Genomic DNA, 16,869 nt, shown 5'->3' with positions numbered 1-16,869 from the left:
ATTGGCTTTATATTAGAGTTCATTTTAAAGTATATCAGTGGTGTACACTAATTTGTAATGAGATCTATGCCCTTATCATTAGACTTATAAAGGTCCTAAATGCATATTTCCCCCATTTGAAGACTGTCCCAGATTACCCAAAGCATGCTGTCCCACATTCTCAATCATATTTAATAAAGTGGGATAACAAAAAAATAAAAAATAAAACACATTTTCAACACTTTAATACATATTTTGTTGCTTGAATAGATCACAAACATAATTTGACAACAATTAGGAACATTGTCTTATTAATGAAATATTTATGTCCTAATCTAACATTAATCTAGTCAGTATCCTATGTCAATGACCTTGTCATGAAATTCCCAGGGGAGCTTTTTGATTGACAAGTGCCCTGCCTGCTTCTGTGGCATCACCCCCATAAAGTCATGTGTTTTCAGTCACATGGCATCCATGCTAAAAGTCCTGTTGACTATATTTTGTTAGAGCAGGAAATAAACACATTGGAGCTTAGGTGTCCTATTACCCAATGTCCCAGATTACTCGAATTCACCCTAAATGCTAGATTTCATGTGCACATTCACTCAATATTAAACTTGTGTCTTCTTTCACAAGTTAAAGATTAAAAATTGTACGGAGAAAGTCCAAAGTAGTGAGCTTTATTTTGTTCATCTTTATTCATGTCCTTAATCCATCTTTTTATCAAACATCATTTTTTATCAGAACAGCAAAGCCACTGTTCACACTATACCAGGTTTGATGCAGTGAAACCAAACAAAAACGACACAAATAACATCTGGGAATTATACAGCCTAGTGATCGAAAACTTGAAAATGTGAGCAGGGTTTAGATATCAAATATACTAGACTAGAGACTGCTAAATTCATGGGCATAATGAAATAAATGCTATAAATTTAAGCTATGTTATAATGACCCGTGATCACGTGATCAAGAATGCAATGTCATAATATTTCAATCTGCTTTCTAGGAAAGAAGATAAAGTTGCCCAAGAAATAATATAAAGGTTTAAAACACGTGACAACTTGCCCCAATCTGACATTTAAGAAAAAAAATATATGCATGTCCTGAGAACACAGTTCTACCTTTGGATACAATTAGCCTATTCATCCAACCGCAATGCGATTAAACATTTGGAGAGAGAAAAAAAAAATCTAAATGAAGAGATTGCAAAACAACAACAACAACAACAACAACAACAACAACAACAACAATAAAACACTCTTAGAGAAAACACAACTTTTGACTCGGTATTTGTATCAGAACAATTATTGTAAGCCAGAGAGAATACAAATGTCGTTACATAATATTGAGAAACTTTCTGGGCACTGGGCATCCTCAACTGCTTTCGTAGAGGAACTGGCCGCGCCTACTTTGCATCAAGTATAAAAGCGCTAGAAAATCTAAAGTAGCCTACAACTCTTTTTCACGATAACTGAAGGATGGCCAACAATAATGGGAATATACTGAACAATCGAATAGATGACAGCATAAACTGCCCGACTGAAAATGACGACAATCAGCAGGTATGACTTTTAGAGAGAATTTGAAAACATCAGTGGGTTTAGTATGTAAATAACTTACATGGCTTCGGCAACATAGAAACTCTAAAATATGTTGGAACAAATATAGCCTATAAACAGTTGGCCAATTGGCATGTGAGTATGCTCATTTTGCTGGTGACTTAATAAAGTGTAACCGAAAAAAAATCGGTTACACTTTATTTTAAGGTGTCCGTGTTACAGTGTAGCCTAATTATATATTTATGTACTGAGTAATAATAATTAACTATGTAGCCTACTTACTATAGGGTTAGGGTGTGGTTTAGGGTTGGTTGCATGTAATTATGCACAATTTATATATGTAACGTGTAACAAGGACACTGTAAAATAAAGTGTTACCAAAATATCAAATAGGTAGCCTGTTTATATTTTCTGACTTGTTCTATATTAAAATGCTTTTTTTTTTCTTGTTAAAGGGATTGTTCTCCCAAAAATTAAAATTCTGTCATTACGCACCCTCATGTCGTATCAAACCCATAAAACCAGTTAATCTTCTAAACACAAATTAAGATCTTTTTGATTATATCTGAGAGATTTCTGTCCCTCCATTATCAGCTACGCAACTGACACTTTGATGCTTTAAAAAGTTCATAAAGAGATTGTAAAACTAATCCGTATGGATTGAGTTTAGTCCACATTTTCTGAAGAGATACGGTCGCTTTATATGATAAACATTAAATTTAGGCTTTTATTCACATACACTACCGGTCAAAAGTTTTTGGACACCCTATGTTTTTCATATATATTACACATTTTTGCAAATATTGTATTGAAAATAAGTAATATATTATACTACAGCACAACAACACATTTTTGATCTGCTATTTGAAATTAAATAACATGAACAGCTTAACTCTTGAACTTTTCCAATGATGGCCTAAATTTTGTTTGTAAATGACAGTACCTGTATACAGGTATAATGCTATAAATGTGAAGTGTCTCAGTCACAGTTGACTGACTGTGCTGTCCAGCTGAATTGAATTAGGGCTTAACAGTTTGTCAAATAGTTGGGGTGTTTTACCCCAGGTTAGGGTCATATTTGCATGTTTTTATAACATTCAGTGGCAACCAAGGGAGGCAAACATGAGCTTCCTCAAGAACCACTGAGGTTCATTCTCGTGTTACGGAGCATGTTTGAGCTTCCTCAAGAACCACTGAGGTTCATTCTCTTGTGTTACGCAGCATGTTTGAGCTTCTCTTGTGTTACGCAGCATGTTTGAGCTTCCTCAAGAACCACTGAGGTTCATTCTCGTGTGTTACGCAGCATGTTTGAGCTTCCTCAAGAACCACTGAGGTTCATTCTCGTGTGTTACGCAGCATGTTTGAGCTTCCTCAAGAACCACTGAGGTTCATTCTCTTGTGTTACGCAGCATGTTTGAGCTTCCTCAAGAACCACTGAGGTTCATTCTCTTGTGTTACACAGCATGTTTGAGCTTCCTCAAGAACCACTGAGGTTCATTCACTTGTGTTACGCAGCATGTTTGAGCTTCCTCAAGAACCACTGAGGTTCATTCTCTTGTGTTACGCAGCATGTTTGAGCTTCCTCAAGAACCACTGAGGTTCATTCACTTGTGTTACGCAGCATGTTTGAGCTTCTCTTGTGTTACGCAGCATGTTTGAGCTTCCTCAAGAACCACTGAGGTTCATTCACTTGTGTTACGCAGCATGTTTGAGCTTCCTCAAGAACCACTGAGGTTCATTCTCGTGTGTTACGCAGCATGTTTGAGCTTCCTCAAGAACCACTGAGGTTCATTCTCGTGTGTTACGCAGCATGTTTGAGCTTCCTCAAGAACCACTGAGGTTCATTCTCTTGTGTTACGCAGCATGTTTGAGCTTCCTCAAGAACCACTGAGGTTCATTCTCTTGTGTTACACAGCATGTTTGAGCTTCCTCAAGAACCACTGAGGTTCATTCACTTGTGTTACGCAGCATGTTTGAGCTTCCTCAAGAACCACTGAGGTTCATTCTCTTGTGTTACGCAGCATGTTTGAGCTTCCTCAAGAACCACTGAGGTTCATTCACTTGTGTTACGCAGCATGTTTGAGCTTCTCTTGTGTTACGCAGCATGTTTGAGCTTCCTCAAGAACCACTGAGGTTCATTCACTTGTGTTACGCAGCATGTTTGAGCTTCCTCAAGAACCACTGAGGTTCATTCTCGTGTGTTACGCAGCATGTTTGAGCTTCCTCAAGAACCACTGAGGTTCATTCTCGTGTGTTACGCAGCATGTTTGAGCTTCCTCAAGAACCACTGAGGTTCATTCTCTTGTGTTACGCAGCATGTTTGAGCTTCCTCAAGAACCAATGCGGTTCATTCTCGTGTGTTACACAGCATGTTTGAGCTTCCTCAAGAACCAATGCGGTTCATTCTCGTGTGTTACACAGCATGTTTGAGCTTCAGCAAGAACCAATGAGGTTTGTTCTTGCATGTTTATGTTTGCTGATCAATGTTTAAATGTTAATAAAAGCCTAAATTAAATCTGTTCATTATATAAAGCAATTGAGTCTCTTAAGAAAATTTTTGAGTAAAATAAAACCTGTAGCAAGGTTAGTGTTCAGGGAAGAGTCTATGGTCTATGGCAGTAGAGTCGGCTTAGCTCGATAGCACCGCGGAATTCACAGAGCAATAGCAATCGCGCCACCGGCCTCGCTCCATTCCCATGGCTCTGGGCCCCGCCCTTCTTGCCGCATGCTCTTCTTGCCGCATTCATAGTAGTTGCATAGCTGTCTGTGAAGGGAAAGAAAGCTCTCAGATTTCATCGAAAAGATCTTCAATCTTCTGTTTCGTAGATGAACGAAAGTCTTACGGGTTTAGAAAGATCTATCATTCACTAAAGCATTCACATGTGATATTGATGCTTACATGTTAATCTCGTGCAGATAACTCCAGGCATCCCTTTGTCCAGGAAACTGTGCTATGCCATTGGAGGAATGCCTTATCAAATGACTGCAACCGCCAAGGGCTTTTTCATGCAGATCTTTTTACTGGATGTTGTGAAGGTGAGTATAAAAGAATACAAGATGTGTTCTTCTTCAGCAGATGTCGGTGTTGAACACCATATAAATATGTATGGCCTCTGTACAAATTCACTGTCACAGGAGCCTGTCAGATACTCTTAGTAAAACATGATATACCTAATACATTGACCTTCTGAAAAAAAATTATACATAAATGATACATAAAGGAAAAAACATTTAGATTTTTAACACTTCCACACCCATTAGTTTGGTTAGTGATGCAGGAAATCACCCTATATAACAGTAATATGAATGTTATTTGTTTAACAATACAAAATGTGCCAATTGTTTACATAATAATGATAGTTCTGCTTTTTCACTGTGTGAATGTGCGACATGATATTGTTTGATTATTTGAACTAAATATAATCCAGTCTGCTGTATAACTTAACTGAACATTATTTCCATTAAAATCTAACCAAACAACAAACAATAAGACAATAAAAAAAACATCCCATTGTGGTTAAAGGATCTAGACTGATAAATTAAAGGTCTATTTGAGGGAGTTTTGGGGCATTCATGAGAGACAATCACTGTGTGAGCTGTAGTTCGAACAACTGACATTTATTAAACGCATCATGGTCTATTTCAACTCTTCCTCAATTTGCATGGCATGTTTGTATGCCACACACTTAACACTTTTTACTGAACTGTTAGCACAGGAAGTTAAAAAAGAAGTATGTGAAAATATCCTGTGAAAATTAATGTTTTACTTGAATAACTTCGTAAAACATTGTTTTATAAGTAAACGATTTTTTTTGTTTTATTACAGAAGTATTTACATATTATACATATTACATTTTTTTTTTTTTACAATAATGTGGTATAATGAGTGTTTTATGAGAAATAAGTAATTTTCTTCTGGTCAAATGTTTTTCCATAGATGGAAGCTTTCTCTGCATCCATCATCCTCTTCCTCGGTCGAGCTTGGGATGCCATTACGGATCCTCTGATTGGATATGCTGTGAGCAAGAGTGGCCGGACCAGAATTGGTAAACTTATTCCTTGGTGAGTGAGTGTACTGGTTAAAGGAATAGTTCACTTTAAAATGAAAATTCTGTCATCATATACTCACCCTCATGTTGTTTCAAACCTGTATGAATTTCTTTCTTCTGCTGAACACAAATGAAGATATTTAGAAGAATGTCAGTAACCAGACAGTTTCTGGGTCCCATTGACTTCCATAGTATATTTTTTTCCTACTATGGAAGTCAATGAGACCAGAAACTGCCTGGTTACTGACATTCTTCTAAATATCTTCCTTTCTGTTCAGCAGAAGAAAGAAATTCATACAGGTTTGAAACAACATGAGGGTGAGTATATGATGACAGAATTTTCATTTTAAAGTGAACTATTCCTTTAATATCTGACTTAGTGTGAAGCACTTCCTAGAGCATATAAATGACGATTGTGTTTTTTTTTTATTTTTGTTTTTTTATGTGCCTAATGTGCATCATTATGTGATCCACCCTCTTTACACAGGATTGTTTTAACTATGCCACTTGGGGTCCTATCGTACGTCATGCTCTGGTATACCCCACAGGACACCATGTCCTCTGCCTTCAGTTTCAGCTGGTACTTCATATGGTGCTGTCTGTTTGACACCTTCATGAGTGTAAGCCCACTATTACTATTATCTGCCCACAGTTTTCAGTTGTTTTACACGTTCAGCGTTAAAAAAAAATCAGCTGTTAAGGACATTTCCTGCTTAGGGGATGACCCAATTTAAATTTGTTTTTGAACTGAGGTAATAATGCTTTAGAATTTGAATTCATTTTACATTGCAAACAAAAATACAGTGTCACTATTGTGCTAAGCTCTTTCCTCTGAAGTACTTATGGTGATTAAATATAGAACTCATTACTGTAATTTTCAAACAGCTATGTTTGCTAATATAACGTGTAATTTGATTCAAAAGTTCACAATCCGAAACATTTCTTTCTCTTTCTGTCTTGCTCAGTGCTACCATGTGCCGTATTCTTCCCTCAACATGTTTCTGGGGGGGAATGAGAAGGACCGAGACTCAGCCACTGGTTACAGTAAGAAAATATAGCCTCAAATGACAATCATTGTGGTTCAAGCACCAAATAGATTTGTAGGAGATAAGTGTTGGGCAAGTTGATCTAATTGTCATGCATCTTAACTTTTCATATCCTGTGGCTGTGGCTATTACAGCCTTCATCTGTCATTTACAGTGACAAAAAATGGCTGATAATCTAGACATTTCCAAAGATTGGACATTCAAAAGCATTCAAAAGAAACAGGCCAATTACAAAATCATTTGTTCAGTGTAATAAAAGTGTTGTGTGGCTTTCAGAATTGAATTTAGAATGCCTATTAAATTCCTGAATTTGAATTGAGAAAGGAAGTAAAATTGAAATGAATTGGAATTCAAAGAAATTCCAAAAAGAAAAACTTTGAATGTTGTCTTGAGTTTTGAAAAGGCGTTGACATAGAGAGAGCAATAGATAGAAAGAGTGATCAAATTTATTACAGTTTTTCTCCATTGTTTTGGCTCATTTCTTGAAACAGAAATTACATTCTCAAAGCTCTAAGATCATTTGGCAAAACAGTCTTACAGTTCAGCACAACACTATAGCTCACTTGCAAAAGCTCATATCTCTCCTAAAACTGTTCACTCATGCTTCAAAACTAAATTCCTTTCCCATATAAACAGTCAGTGCCACGAAAATGGCAAAGATCCTTCTCAATTGCTTTGGCTCATTTCTTGAAACAGACCGGACGTTCTCAACACTCTTGGTGCTTTTGCCAAAATAACTTGGATGGTTTGGCACAACACCATGGTATACCTGCAAAAGTTCATACCTCTCCCAAAACAGTTCACTCATGTGTCAAAACTAAATTTCCTTCTCATTTAAACAGTCAGTGCCCCCAAAATGCTTCGTCCCTTTGGCATTGTGTAAGCACTGCAAGTCAAAATGTTTAGATGTTTTGTCACTATGGCAGAGGACCATTGAAATATCCCTCATGTCCACCTTTCAGTCTTAGCCCAGTCCTTCATTGACAATGGTTACTGTACTGTTTTTTTTGTCTAGCTAACAGAATACAATTGTGTATAAAACTGAAAAAAGGAAAAAAGAAATAGGATTTTAGGGTAAGAGTAGCCTCCAAGGTTTGACATCACACATTGCACTCATACTGCCAAGGAAATTGTAACCATTATCATTTACACACATAAAGTAACTTCCATACATCAGAGTAAAAAGAAAATGTATACAGCATAATATACTGTAATATAAACACACAAACAAAAAACAAGTTTCACAACTAACAGTTCTTCACTGGTCGCTGTCCTCACCCTCCCTCTCCTGGCCACCGTCCTCACCCTCCTGGCCATCCACACGCTGCTGTCTGTCTGGCCACAGATGCTCGTCCACATCACAGTGTATATTCTCCCTTGCGATGCAACGAGGGAAGAAACGGCGTGCATGTCGCAACCATCCCCTACACTGAGCTCCTGTAATATCCGCACATGGAGCAGGGACCTCTGATCTTGAGCCCGATGCTCATACACTCTCCACCTCCAAGCGGAGAAATACTCCTCAATAGGATTGAGGAAAGGAGAGTAAGGTGGTAGGAACACCATGACCATCCTTGGATGAGTAGTGAACCCGGCCCTGATGAGCGGGCCACGGTGGAAATTCACATTGTCCCATACAATGGCATATTGTGGTAGGTGAGGCCCTACGAGACCTCTCTCATTTTCAGGGATCAAATCAAAATGAAGGCGGTCCAAGAAGATGAGGAGCTTCTGCGTATTGTATGGGCCAAGACTGGGGATGTGAGTGGCCACACCATTCTCAGATATGGCAGCACACATAGTTATATTGCCCCCTCGCTGGCCTGGGACATCCACCGTGGCCCGGTGGCCAATAATATTACGGCCACGTCTTCGGCCCTAGGCCAGGTTGAAGCCAGCTTTATCCACAAACACAAGGATGTGAGGGGTCTCGTTTCCTTTCAATACCATTATTCTCTACAATATAGCGTAAAAAAGGAAAACATCAAATCATACAGAAGAGTCACAGTTACAGACAATTACATAGGAATGTTCTATGTTCTCCACAAGTTCAATATACTACTGGCCACTACTCCAGTGGTTCCAAACCTGGGGTACATGTACCCCTATGCAGAGGTACTACAGGGGGTATTTGACAGAAAGGGGAGGGGGAAAATCATCAATGACTAGACTTACTGAAATGTTACAGTAAAACCCACAGTATTAGATAGATTTACATGGGAGGCACTAATTGCAGCTCTTTGACCCTTTTTCTTATTGTATGTTATATTCTTCAAAATAAGGATTATAAGGATAATTGCATCATACAGTAAGCTGCAGTTTTAAGGCGAAATGTTGAAGTCAGATAAATCAAATACTTTCATACCTGGATTACCTGGATACACAAATCAGGTAAAGTGGGTACTGAAGCCAAAAAAGTTTGGGAATCACTGCTTAATTGTAAAAAGATTATAATGATGGACAACCAGCAACTGACTTACATACTGGTACCGCAGCTCTTTCACTCTATCAGAGTTCCTCTCAAATGGTACCCTGTAAATTTGCTTCATTGTCATCTGATGCTTCTTCAGTATCCAGTCTATTGTGGAGATGCTTATAGAGAGTTGACATTTTGGAATATGGCATTGTCTTGTAGGATTGCAGCGCGGATCTGTCTCAATGTGATGGCATTATTTGCCATCACCATGTTACAGATCTCTTGTTCTTGTTGTTCATTGAAAAGTTTTGCTCTGCCACCCGTGCAAGGTTGTCGTCCAATCCTAGACATAGAATTCAAAGGACAACACTCCATTCGTAATGTATACTTTATGTATTCCTTACAGAATGAGTTACCTATGTAATTGTATTGTTGTTTTACTTACAGTAACTTTACCACAATTCTAATGCATCACTGCACAGTGACTCGAATACTACTGTAAACTGTATCATCAATACTGTAGAAAATAAACTATTTTATTGTTTACATAGTTTATTTTCTCCAATGTTTATCTTGTCAGTTTTAGTATCATAACATCCCATTGAGGTAAGATATTACTGTAGGCCTATCACACAATCACAATCACACACACACACACGCACACACGCACACACACACACACACACACACACACACACACACACACACACACACACACACACACACACACACACACACACACACACACACACTAAATGAATAGGTAAATGTGTAAATAAATTTATTTCTTGCTCTATGCACAGTGTCCTGTCCTATACAACATATATTTCCATCATTGACTGACAACATACCTGTTTTCCCTGCGAAAGGTTTGGATGATGGAGGAGACTGTAGAGCGAGGCACATTAGGCTGCACTCGGCGACCTGCCTCCGCCATTGTGTGTGAGGCCATGGTTGATGACATGGTCTATAATTGTGGCCCGAGTTGGGACAGCATGGTGTCTTCATGCTCCTCTGCCTCTTCTCCCTATTCCATTGGTTCCACCACGCACCCTTACTCCTCCTCCTCCTCCTCCTCCTCTTCTTCTTCCTCGAGCAGGCAGTTGCCCTTGTTCATTTACTTGGCCAGGTGCCTCCATGTTCAGAAATTGTACTGGTCCTGCATGGTCAAGCTCTATACATACATGTTTGGCAGCATTCACAGTAAACAGTACATTCACAGTAACTAAACATACTGTTTGATTGGTCATCTGAGATGTGTGAAACTCCTCCTTCATTGGTCAAGTTCTAGTTTCACCTGACTGTCAATTGCTGTAATCAATTTATCAAATTTTCCAAGGGATTCATATATGGTATTCATGGTATTGTTCTTGACTAATTTTGACAATTGAACAGACTATTGTGCATGTGATGACTTATACAATGAAATGACGCTGACACGTTTTGGAGCGAACAACCATTAGACTGAGAATCAACAATCAGTTTAGATCAACAAGATCTATTCACTTGGAAATTGTGCTAAATGTAGGCTACCTGTACTTAATCATTTGCAAAGATGTACTGAGACATTGAGACATGTACTTAGACATTTGCAATTTGATGAAATGAATGAGAAATTAAATTCTGTTTTGAACAATTGCCAAGTGGTTTGGAGGTTTGTCCATGTTGTTTTGAGAATGTCATTTCTGTTTCAAGAAATGAGCCAAACCAATGGAAAAAAACTGTAATGAAGAAACTTCCTCTCTTCTACCTTTATTATTATTATTTGTAAGCAGGTTACAGGGATTTATCTATATTTACTTGGATTGAAAGGCTATAACCTTAACTGAAATCTGTTTCCTGTTTAAAAGAGAAAACAGTCAAGACCTTTGCTCTCTGTCATGATACAGGAATGGGCATGGAAGTGTTCGCCACCCTGGCGGGAGCTGCCATTCAGGGTCAGATAGTGGGGGGGCACCATGCCAAAAAAACACACTTCTGCAGCTTACAGAATGGCACGGATGGGCCTTCTGGGAACCACACAGATGACATATCTCTACAAAATACAGTGAGGCACAGAAAATACCCTTTTACCATTGTGTCAAGCACATTAACGGATATAGTGGAAGTTCTTATTAGTTATTGCTTGTGAAATGGCCACACATATTGACTGCAAACTATCAAGGCAACTGTTTTTCTTAAATCCATAATACAGTCATGTGTAGAAGATAATATGCTTTCTGTTTTGAGCAAACGTAGGGCCTTTCTCTGGAAGTGTTTCTCTCCAATAGGCATAAAATGTATGTCTAAATTCTTCTGTTTTATTTCCAGGAACAGGAATTAGACTCTCTAGACAAGATATTTTAAGTTTTGTAGATTTAGTTGAATTAACAGTACTATTCAAAAGTTTGGGGTCTTATGTTTTTGAGAGCATTCTCTTATGATTACTGAGGCTGCATTTATTTGATCAAAAATACAGTAAAATTTCAGCATCATTACTCCAGTCTTCAGTGTCACATTCTTCAGAAATCATTCTAATATGATGATTTGACGCTTCAGAAACATTTCTTATTATTAGCAATCTTGAAAATAGTTATGCTACTTAATATTTTTGTAGAAACCATCATACATTTTTGTCAGTATTCTTGAACTGATGGAAATTTTAAAAGAACAACATTTATTTGAAATATAAATCTTTTGTAATGCAGAATTAAAGTGTTTTGAAAGGTATAGTGCCATGTGTCTTGTAATTTCTACAGAGAACAGCCTATATGACTGGTGCACTGACATTAGGAATGCTGTACTTTTTGTGCTGCCTCGTGCTTTTTCTTGGAGTAAAGGAGCAGTTGGGTAAGTCCAAATGAATTACCATGAGTTCAAATACCATGCCACATGTTCTTTCAAGCTTCACTAATAGTAGCCTACCACATCAGTTTCAAACACTTTATGTATTTTTGGGGACAAATGACTAGATGCAGTGACGTCTAGAGTACTTCAATGATTTGCATGTGTCTACATTTTACTTTAGCCCCTCTGAGTAAACTGGACCGTATAAATGTCTCCTATCTTTCTGGTATGAAGATGATATGGGGACACACTTCATATGTGCGGCTTGTATTTGGCTTCCTCTTTGCTTCACTTGCCTTCCAGGTCAGACGTTTATCTGTTTAAATCATGAATTTATTTTGAAGTGTTTGTAGTTAATATACCAAAATGAACATGTTTGAATTGCCTAGAAAGATGCCCTGTTATGTATTATAGTTTTTATATTAGTCAAACAGTAGAGACAAAAAATGGAATTTATAAAGTATGACTGTAGTCGTGATGATAAGAATATTTGTTTCAGATGGCTCAGGGAAATTTCGCCCTCTTCTGTACTCATGCAACAAAAATGGGACCATATTTTCAGCATCTTGTTCTCATATTATTGGTGAGGTATCCATTATTTCAAAAGTTTATAGTATGAAGTACTGCAAATAGCTATTTCTGCATGATCTAAAAAAGGTGTCAGGCTGCTTTACCTGTTAAATAGTATCAAATTAAATAGAAAACTTGACCCATTAATTTTGATGTTACAACATGAAGTATTATATTATATTAATTACATTTTAAAATTATATTAAAGTAGGCTACAACAACTTATATGTTTTTGAATGTTTTATCTTAAACATGTAAAATTATACAATATTCAGGCAGGTTTAGCTGTTAATTTGAAGGGATAGTTAGAAATATTATCCTTTCTGCTCTTCTACAGACAGCAGCCACAATATCAATCCCGGTGTGGCAGACATTATTGGTCAAAATAGGCAAGAAGACCACAATATTCATCGGCCTTTCAGTGAGCACTACTTTTTGTTAATTGTTTTTTTTTTAATGGCTTTTACAATTAAAGCTGTATATTTGTTTCCATGGTTTCATCTTTCTTTCTCTTCTGCAGATTTACATCCCAGCTCTAATTGTGATATCCCTAGCGGAAAGTAATTTACCCGTCTTCATTATTATGTCCACGTTAGCCGGCACAAGTATGGCAGCCCTCTTTTTACTCCCTTGGTAATGTAATCGTTATAAAATATCTCTTCTTCATTGTTAAAGCCCTTACTTGCTCCAATACATACTCCACAGCGGCTCCTCTTGCATTATTGAGACATTACGCTAACCCAGATAGTGGTCAGCTGGGAATTAGCATACCCTTCCCATGCTGTAATGCACATAGTCAAGCTATAAGTAAGCTTTTATTTATCAAGGACACATTCAATTCATCAAAAGTGACCGTAACGACTTTTACATTGTTGCAAAAGATTTCTATAGAGAGCCTAAGTCCCTCCCCTCCGCTTCCGGCTCATGGGACCTTATTTCGGAAAAAATATGTATGGTAGTCAATGGCGAGAGACAACTTATCTTTTTATTCCGTCTGAACTGTGCCCTGAATTACACATATGATGTTTGTCCATTTAAAAGATAATTATGAAAGTTTGTCCTAAAAAAGAAGAGTAACATTTAGTTTTATGTGAAAATCTACATCTACAAACTACATCTCTTGTCTCTCACTATGTACGTCACCATCCGTTGCTCGTATGTGTGCAGTCTGGCACAAAACACTCAGGCATGACGGCGTAACGTTACGATTATAACGTAAGACTATAGAAAAAATGAAAGACGTTAGCTTCAGTTAAGTTAGCTTCATTCATTGAGAGAAAAGGTATGACGTCACATGTGCGCCTTTTGGGTTTGTAGTCTTTGTAATTATGTATTTTCACAGTCTTATACCTCAACAGTTTTACATCAAACTGCGACTTTCTTGACTTTAAAATGTATCTTTTAAATTGACAAACATCATATGTGTAATTCAGGGCACAATTCAAACGAGATCAAAATATTTGTTGTCTCTCGCCATTGACTACCATACAATATTTTTCCGAAATAAATGCTGCGTTCCAGTCCAAAATTGTCATGCCCTTCACTCGCTAACTTCCCTCCATCTCGTTCACTCGGATGTACGTCATTGCTTACGTTGCACGAGTGCCCACTACTGGCGGAAACTGCGCCGGGCTGAACTGGAACATCCTAAGCCCTTGATCACTTGGAATCAGCTATGGAGTTTATTTATTATTTAAATTTTTTCCCTTTAAGAATGTGTTTAATGCAGCATCCAAATGTATATATATAATTAATATATCATAGAGTTGTTTGTTGTGGTGGTGATTAGACGAGATATGTGGTGACGTCACAATCGTACTGCATTGTGGGACATATAGGTACCTGAAGTGTACATATGAAGTAGACTCGCTCCCTCGGTCAAAATCGAGGGAACGAGGGTCTCTCCATATAAACTTCCCTCGTCCACTTCACGAAGTGGAATGCACTTCAAAATGGCGGCAGGGATTTCCCCGAGGGGAAGTGCTTAGGGAAGTTCGCAAGTGCGTGTCTAAAAGTGGACTGGAACGCAGCCATGGTCCCATTGTGTTCCACCGGAAGGGGAGGGACTTAGGCTCTCTATTCCAAATAAATGCTTTACGGTTGAACTTTTTATTAATCAAAAATGTATAATTCCACAAAAACTGTTTTCAACATTGATAATAAGAAATGTTTCTTGAGCAACAAATCAGCTTTTTAGAATGATTTCTGAAGGATCATGTGACACTGAAAACTGGAGCAATTGCTGCTGAAAATAGAACATTTCACAATAATACTGTTTTTATAATACAGTATTTTTGGTCAGATTATATATATTGAACATGCCATAGGCATACTATAAAACCAGATTAATTGTTTATTTTAGGTCAATGCTGCCAGATGTAGTGGATGACTTCAAAGTCAAGAACCCATCTTGCCAGGATCTAGAACCACTATTCTACTCCTGTTATGTTTTCTTTAACAAATTTGGTGGAGGCATGGCTGTTGGAATCTCAACTTTGGTACTACAGTAAGAGCTTCCTTCAATCAGATTGTGTTTTGTTTGCCAACAATGGTAACAAATGTTATTTTTAAAAGTTTTTATTTGAACCCCCAAAAACCTTCTGTGACCGATTTCACAATACTTTGTTAACATTCATCCTTAACTCTGCAGCTTCGCAGGATACAAGCCTGGTGCTTGTAAACATAATCCAGGGGTGATATACTCGCTGCGGATACTCTTCGCTCCTGTGCCCATCTGCCTGTTGCTCATCAGCTTGGTGATTTTTTGCTTCTATCCCATCAATGAAAAGCGACGGCAGGAAATCCAGATAGCTTTAAGGAAAGCAGGGTATGTGTTTCTGTTTGTATAACATTGAGAGGTTTATTTTTCGAGAAAAACTGGCTGGGTTGAGGGGTTGATGTGTGATACATTACTTCTTTCTACATACTAATAAAATAATGACAGATAAGAAATGTTCTTAGTGAACTATTGACATTTTTTTGTTGCCACATCTTTCTGCTATACGGAAGCAACTTCTTTCAAACAAAAGGTTAATTTTATTTTAGTCTTTGCATTCATTTCAACACCACTAAGTTAAGTAACATATTCAGTGATGTCTTCATGTTCTCACACTGTGTTCCAGTTTTGCATTAGGTTGTAATAACTGTTTAAACTGTGCCACCACTGCCTGTTTTCTTGACATGTACAGGACAGAGACCAGCATGAAAGGAGAAGAAGAACTGAGCCTGAAGTAATCACTGATGTCACAGAAGGATTCCACTACTTTTGTAACATTTAGAGGTTGTGGAACTGTTAATAATGAACAACATGTTTTTAGGCTTTGTATTGTGCATGGTGAATATTTCTCAGTCCTGTTCTGGAGGGACTCCAACACTGTTTAGGAATCTCACAAATCTTACACACTCGAGATGAATAAAGGAGACATTTAAAGTGTGTAGTGAGTGTGGTTTCAAGATCAGTTGCATAAACAGTCACTGATAAGACTGTGTCTTAAGAACAAGTCAGGCCAACTAGTAGGCTACACTCTAAAAACACTGGATTAAAATAACACGACTACTGGTTTGCATGATAATTCCTTTATTTTACAGTACAGCATATTTTATATAGTTTTGAATACGCATTGCATACATTTAAGCTCGTTTAACAAATATTAGAAGTAAAATCGACCAGTCTCTGTTGTCCCGTTTCCACCGTAACGGCGCTGGATCTTGCGCCGAAGTTTGTATCATGTTTAGCGGGGGAACTTCTAACTTCAGACCGCTTCAATCGTTGCCGAAATATGCTATGACTGACTCCATAACCTGTCCATAAACAATCAGTGCACAGTTCTGAGAACATATTTTAACTTTCTAAGTATTTATATTCTGGATCCTGTATGTTGCTTTGCATAAAATGAAACGATATACAGAACAACAATGAATGTATAAATAAAAAAAAATGTACACAAACCGGTATTTAACCGAAGACATGCACCAATTTGACTGAGCTGCACTGCTCTCTCCTGAAGACAGTCCCAAAAAGCCAGCGATAAATAACTCATATATCTCATATAAATAACTGTTATATCTGACCCAGGATCTGGGTTACACAAAACTACTCAAACACTGAAAAAAATAACCCAAAACAAAGGCTCAACCCAGGCTTTGGTAAAAAAAAAAAAAAAAAGTTTTTATTTTTTATTTTTTAATATTTTTTTTTAGAGAGTTAGTCAAGGGGTAACCAGTCTTTCTTTGGGGATTCAAATTAGACCAATTTACTGTTTTATGTTACTGACATAAAAAAAACTATGACCAGTGTTAAAGTAAAAAATAGTAACTTGCACACTCCAAAAAATGCTGGGTTGTTTCTGTAAACAACTTGTTGGGTTGATTATGCCGGGTCAAAATTCTGGGTTGTTTGGGGTACTATAAACACATTCTTG

General features: G+C 37.6%; 1 protein-coding gene across 1 annotated transcript; it reads left to right on the top strand.

The window, feature by feature from the left end:
- The first annotated feature begins 1,398 nt into the window (after window positions 1-1,398).
- Window positions 1,399-15,881, top strand: LOC311073600 (sodium-dependent lysophosphatidylcholine symporter 1). The gene is made up of 14 exons (XM_084099469.1): window positions 1,399-1,544; window positions 4,458-4,577; window positions 5,479-5,603; window positions 6,078-6,210; window positions 6,556-6,634; window positions 10,942-11,099; window positions 11,791-11,881; window positions 12,060-12,181; window positions 12,378-12,461; window positions 12,786-12,869; window positions 12,969-13,081; window positions 14,811-14,954; window positions 15,099-15,275; window positions 15,637-15,881. The coding sequence occupies exons 1-14, from the start codon at window positions 1,461-1,463 to the stop codon at window positions 15,680-15,682; spliced, it is 1,560 nt and encodes a 519-aa protein (XP_083955595.1). The 5' UTR covers window positions 1,399-1,460; the 3' UTR covers window positions 15,683-15,881.
- Window positions 15,882-16,869: the final 988 nt, after the last annotated feature.

Source organism: Abramis brama, assembly GCF_963993115.1.
Source record: "Abramis brama genome assembly, chromosome: 22".
In the NCBI taxonomy this organism is placed as follows: Eukaryota; Metazoa; Chordata; class Actinopteri; order Cypriniformes; family Leuciscidae; genus Abramis; species Abramis brama.
Note: the sequence above shows the minus strand (reverse complement) of the source record. Positions and strands in the feature narration are given on the sequence as shown.

Bases quoted from the DNA above. Each gene is read 5' to 3' on its own strand.
- LOC311073600 (XM_084099469.1), top strand. From the start codon at position 1,461: ATGGCCAACAATAATGGGAATATACTGAACAATCGAATAGATGACAGC. The intron at 12,182-12,377 runs GTCAGACGTTTA...TATTTGTTTCAG, and splicing joins TTGCTTCACTTGCCTTCCAG to ATGGCTCAGGGAAATTTCGC. The intron at 12,462-12,785 runs GTGAGGTATCCA...GCTCTTCTACAG, and splicing joins ATCTTGTTCTCATATTATTG to ACAGCAGCCACAATATCAAT.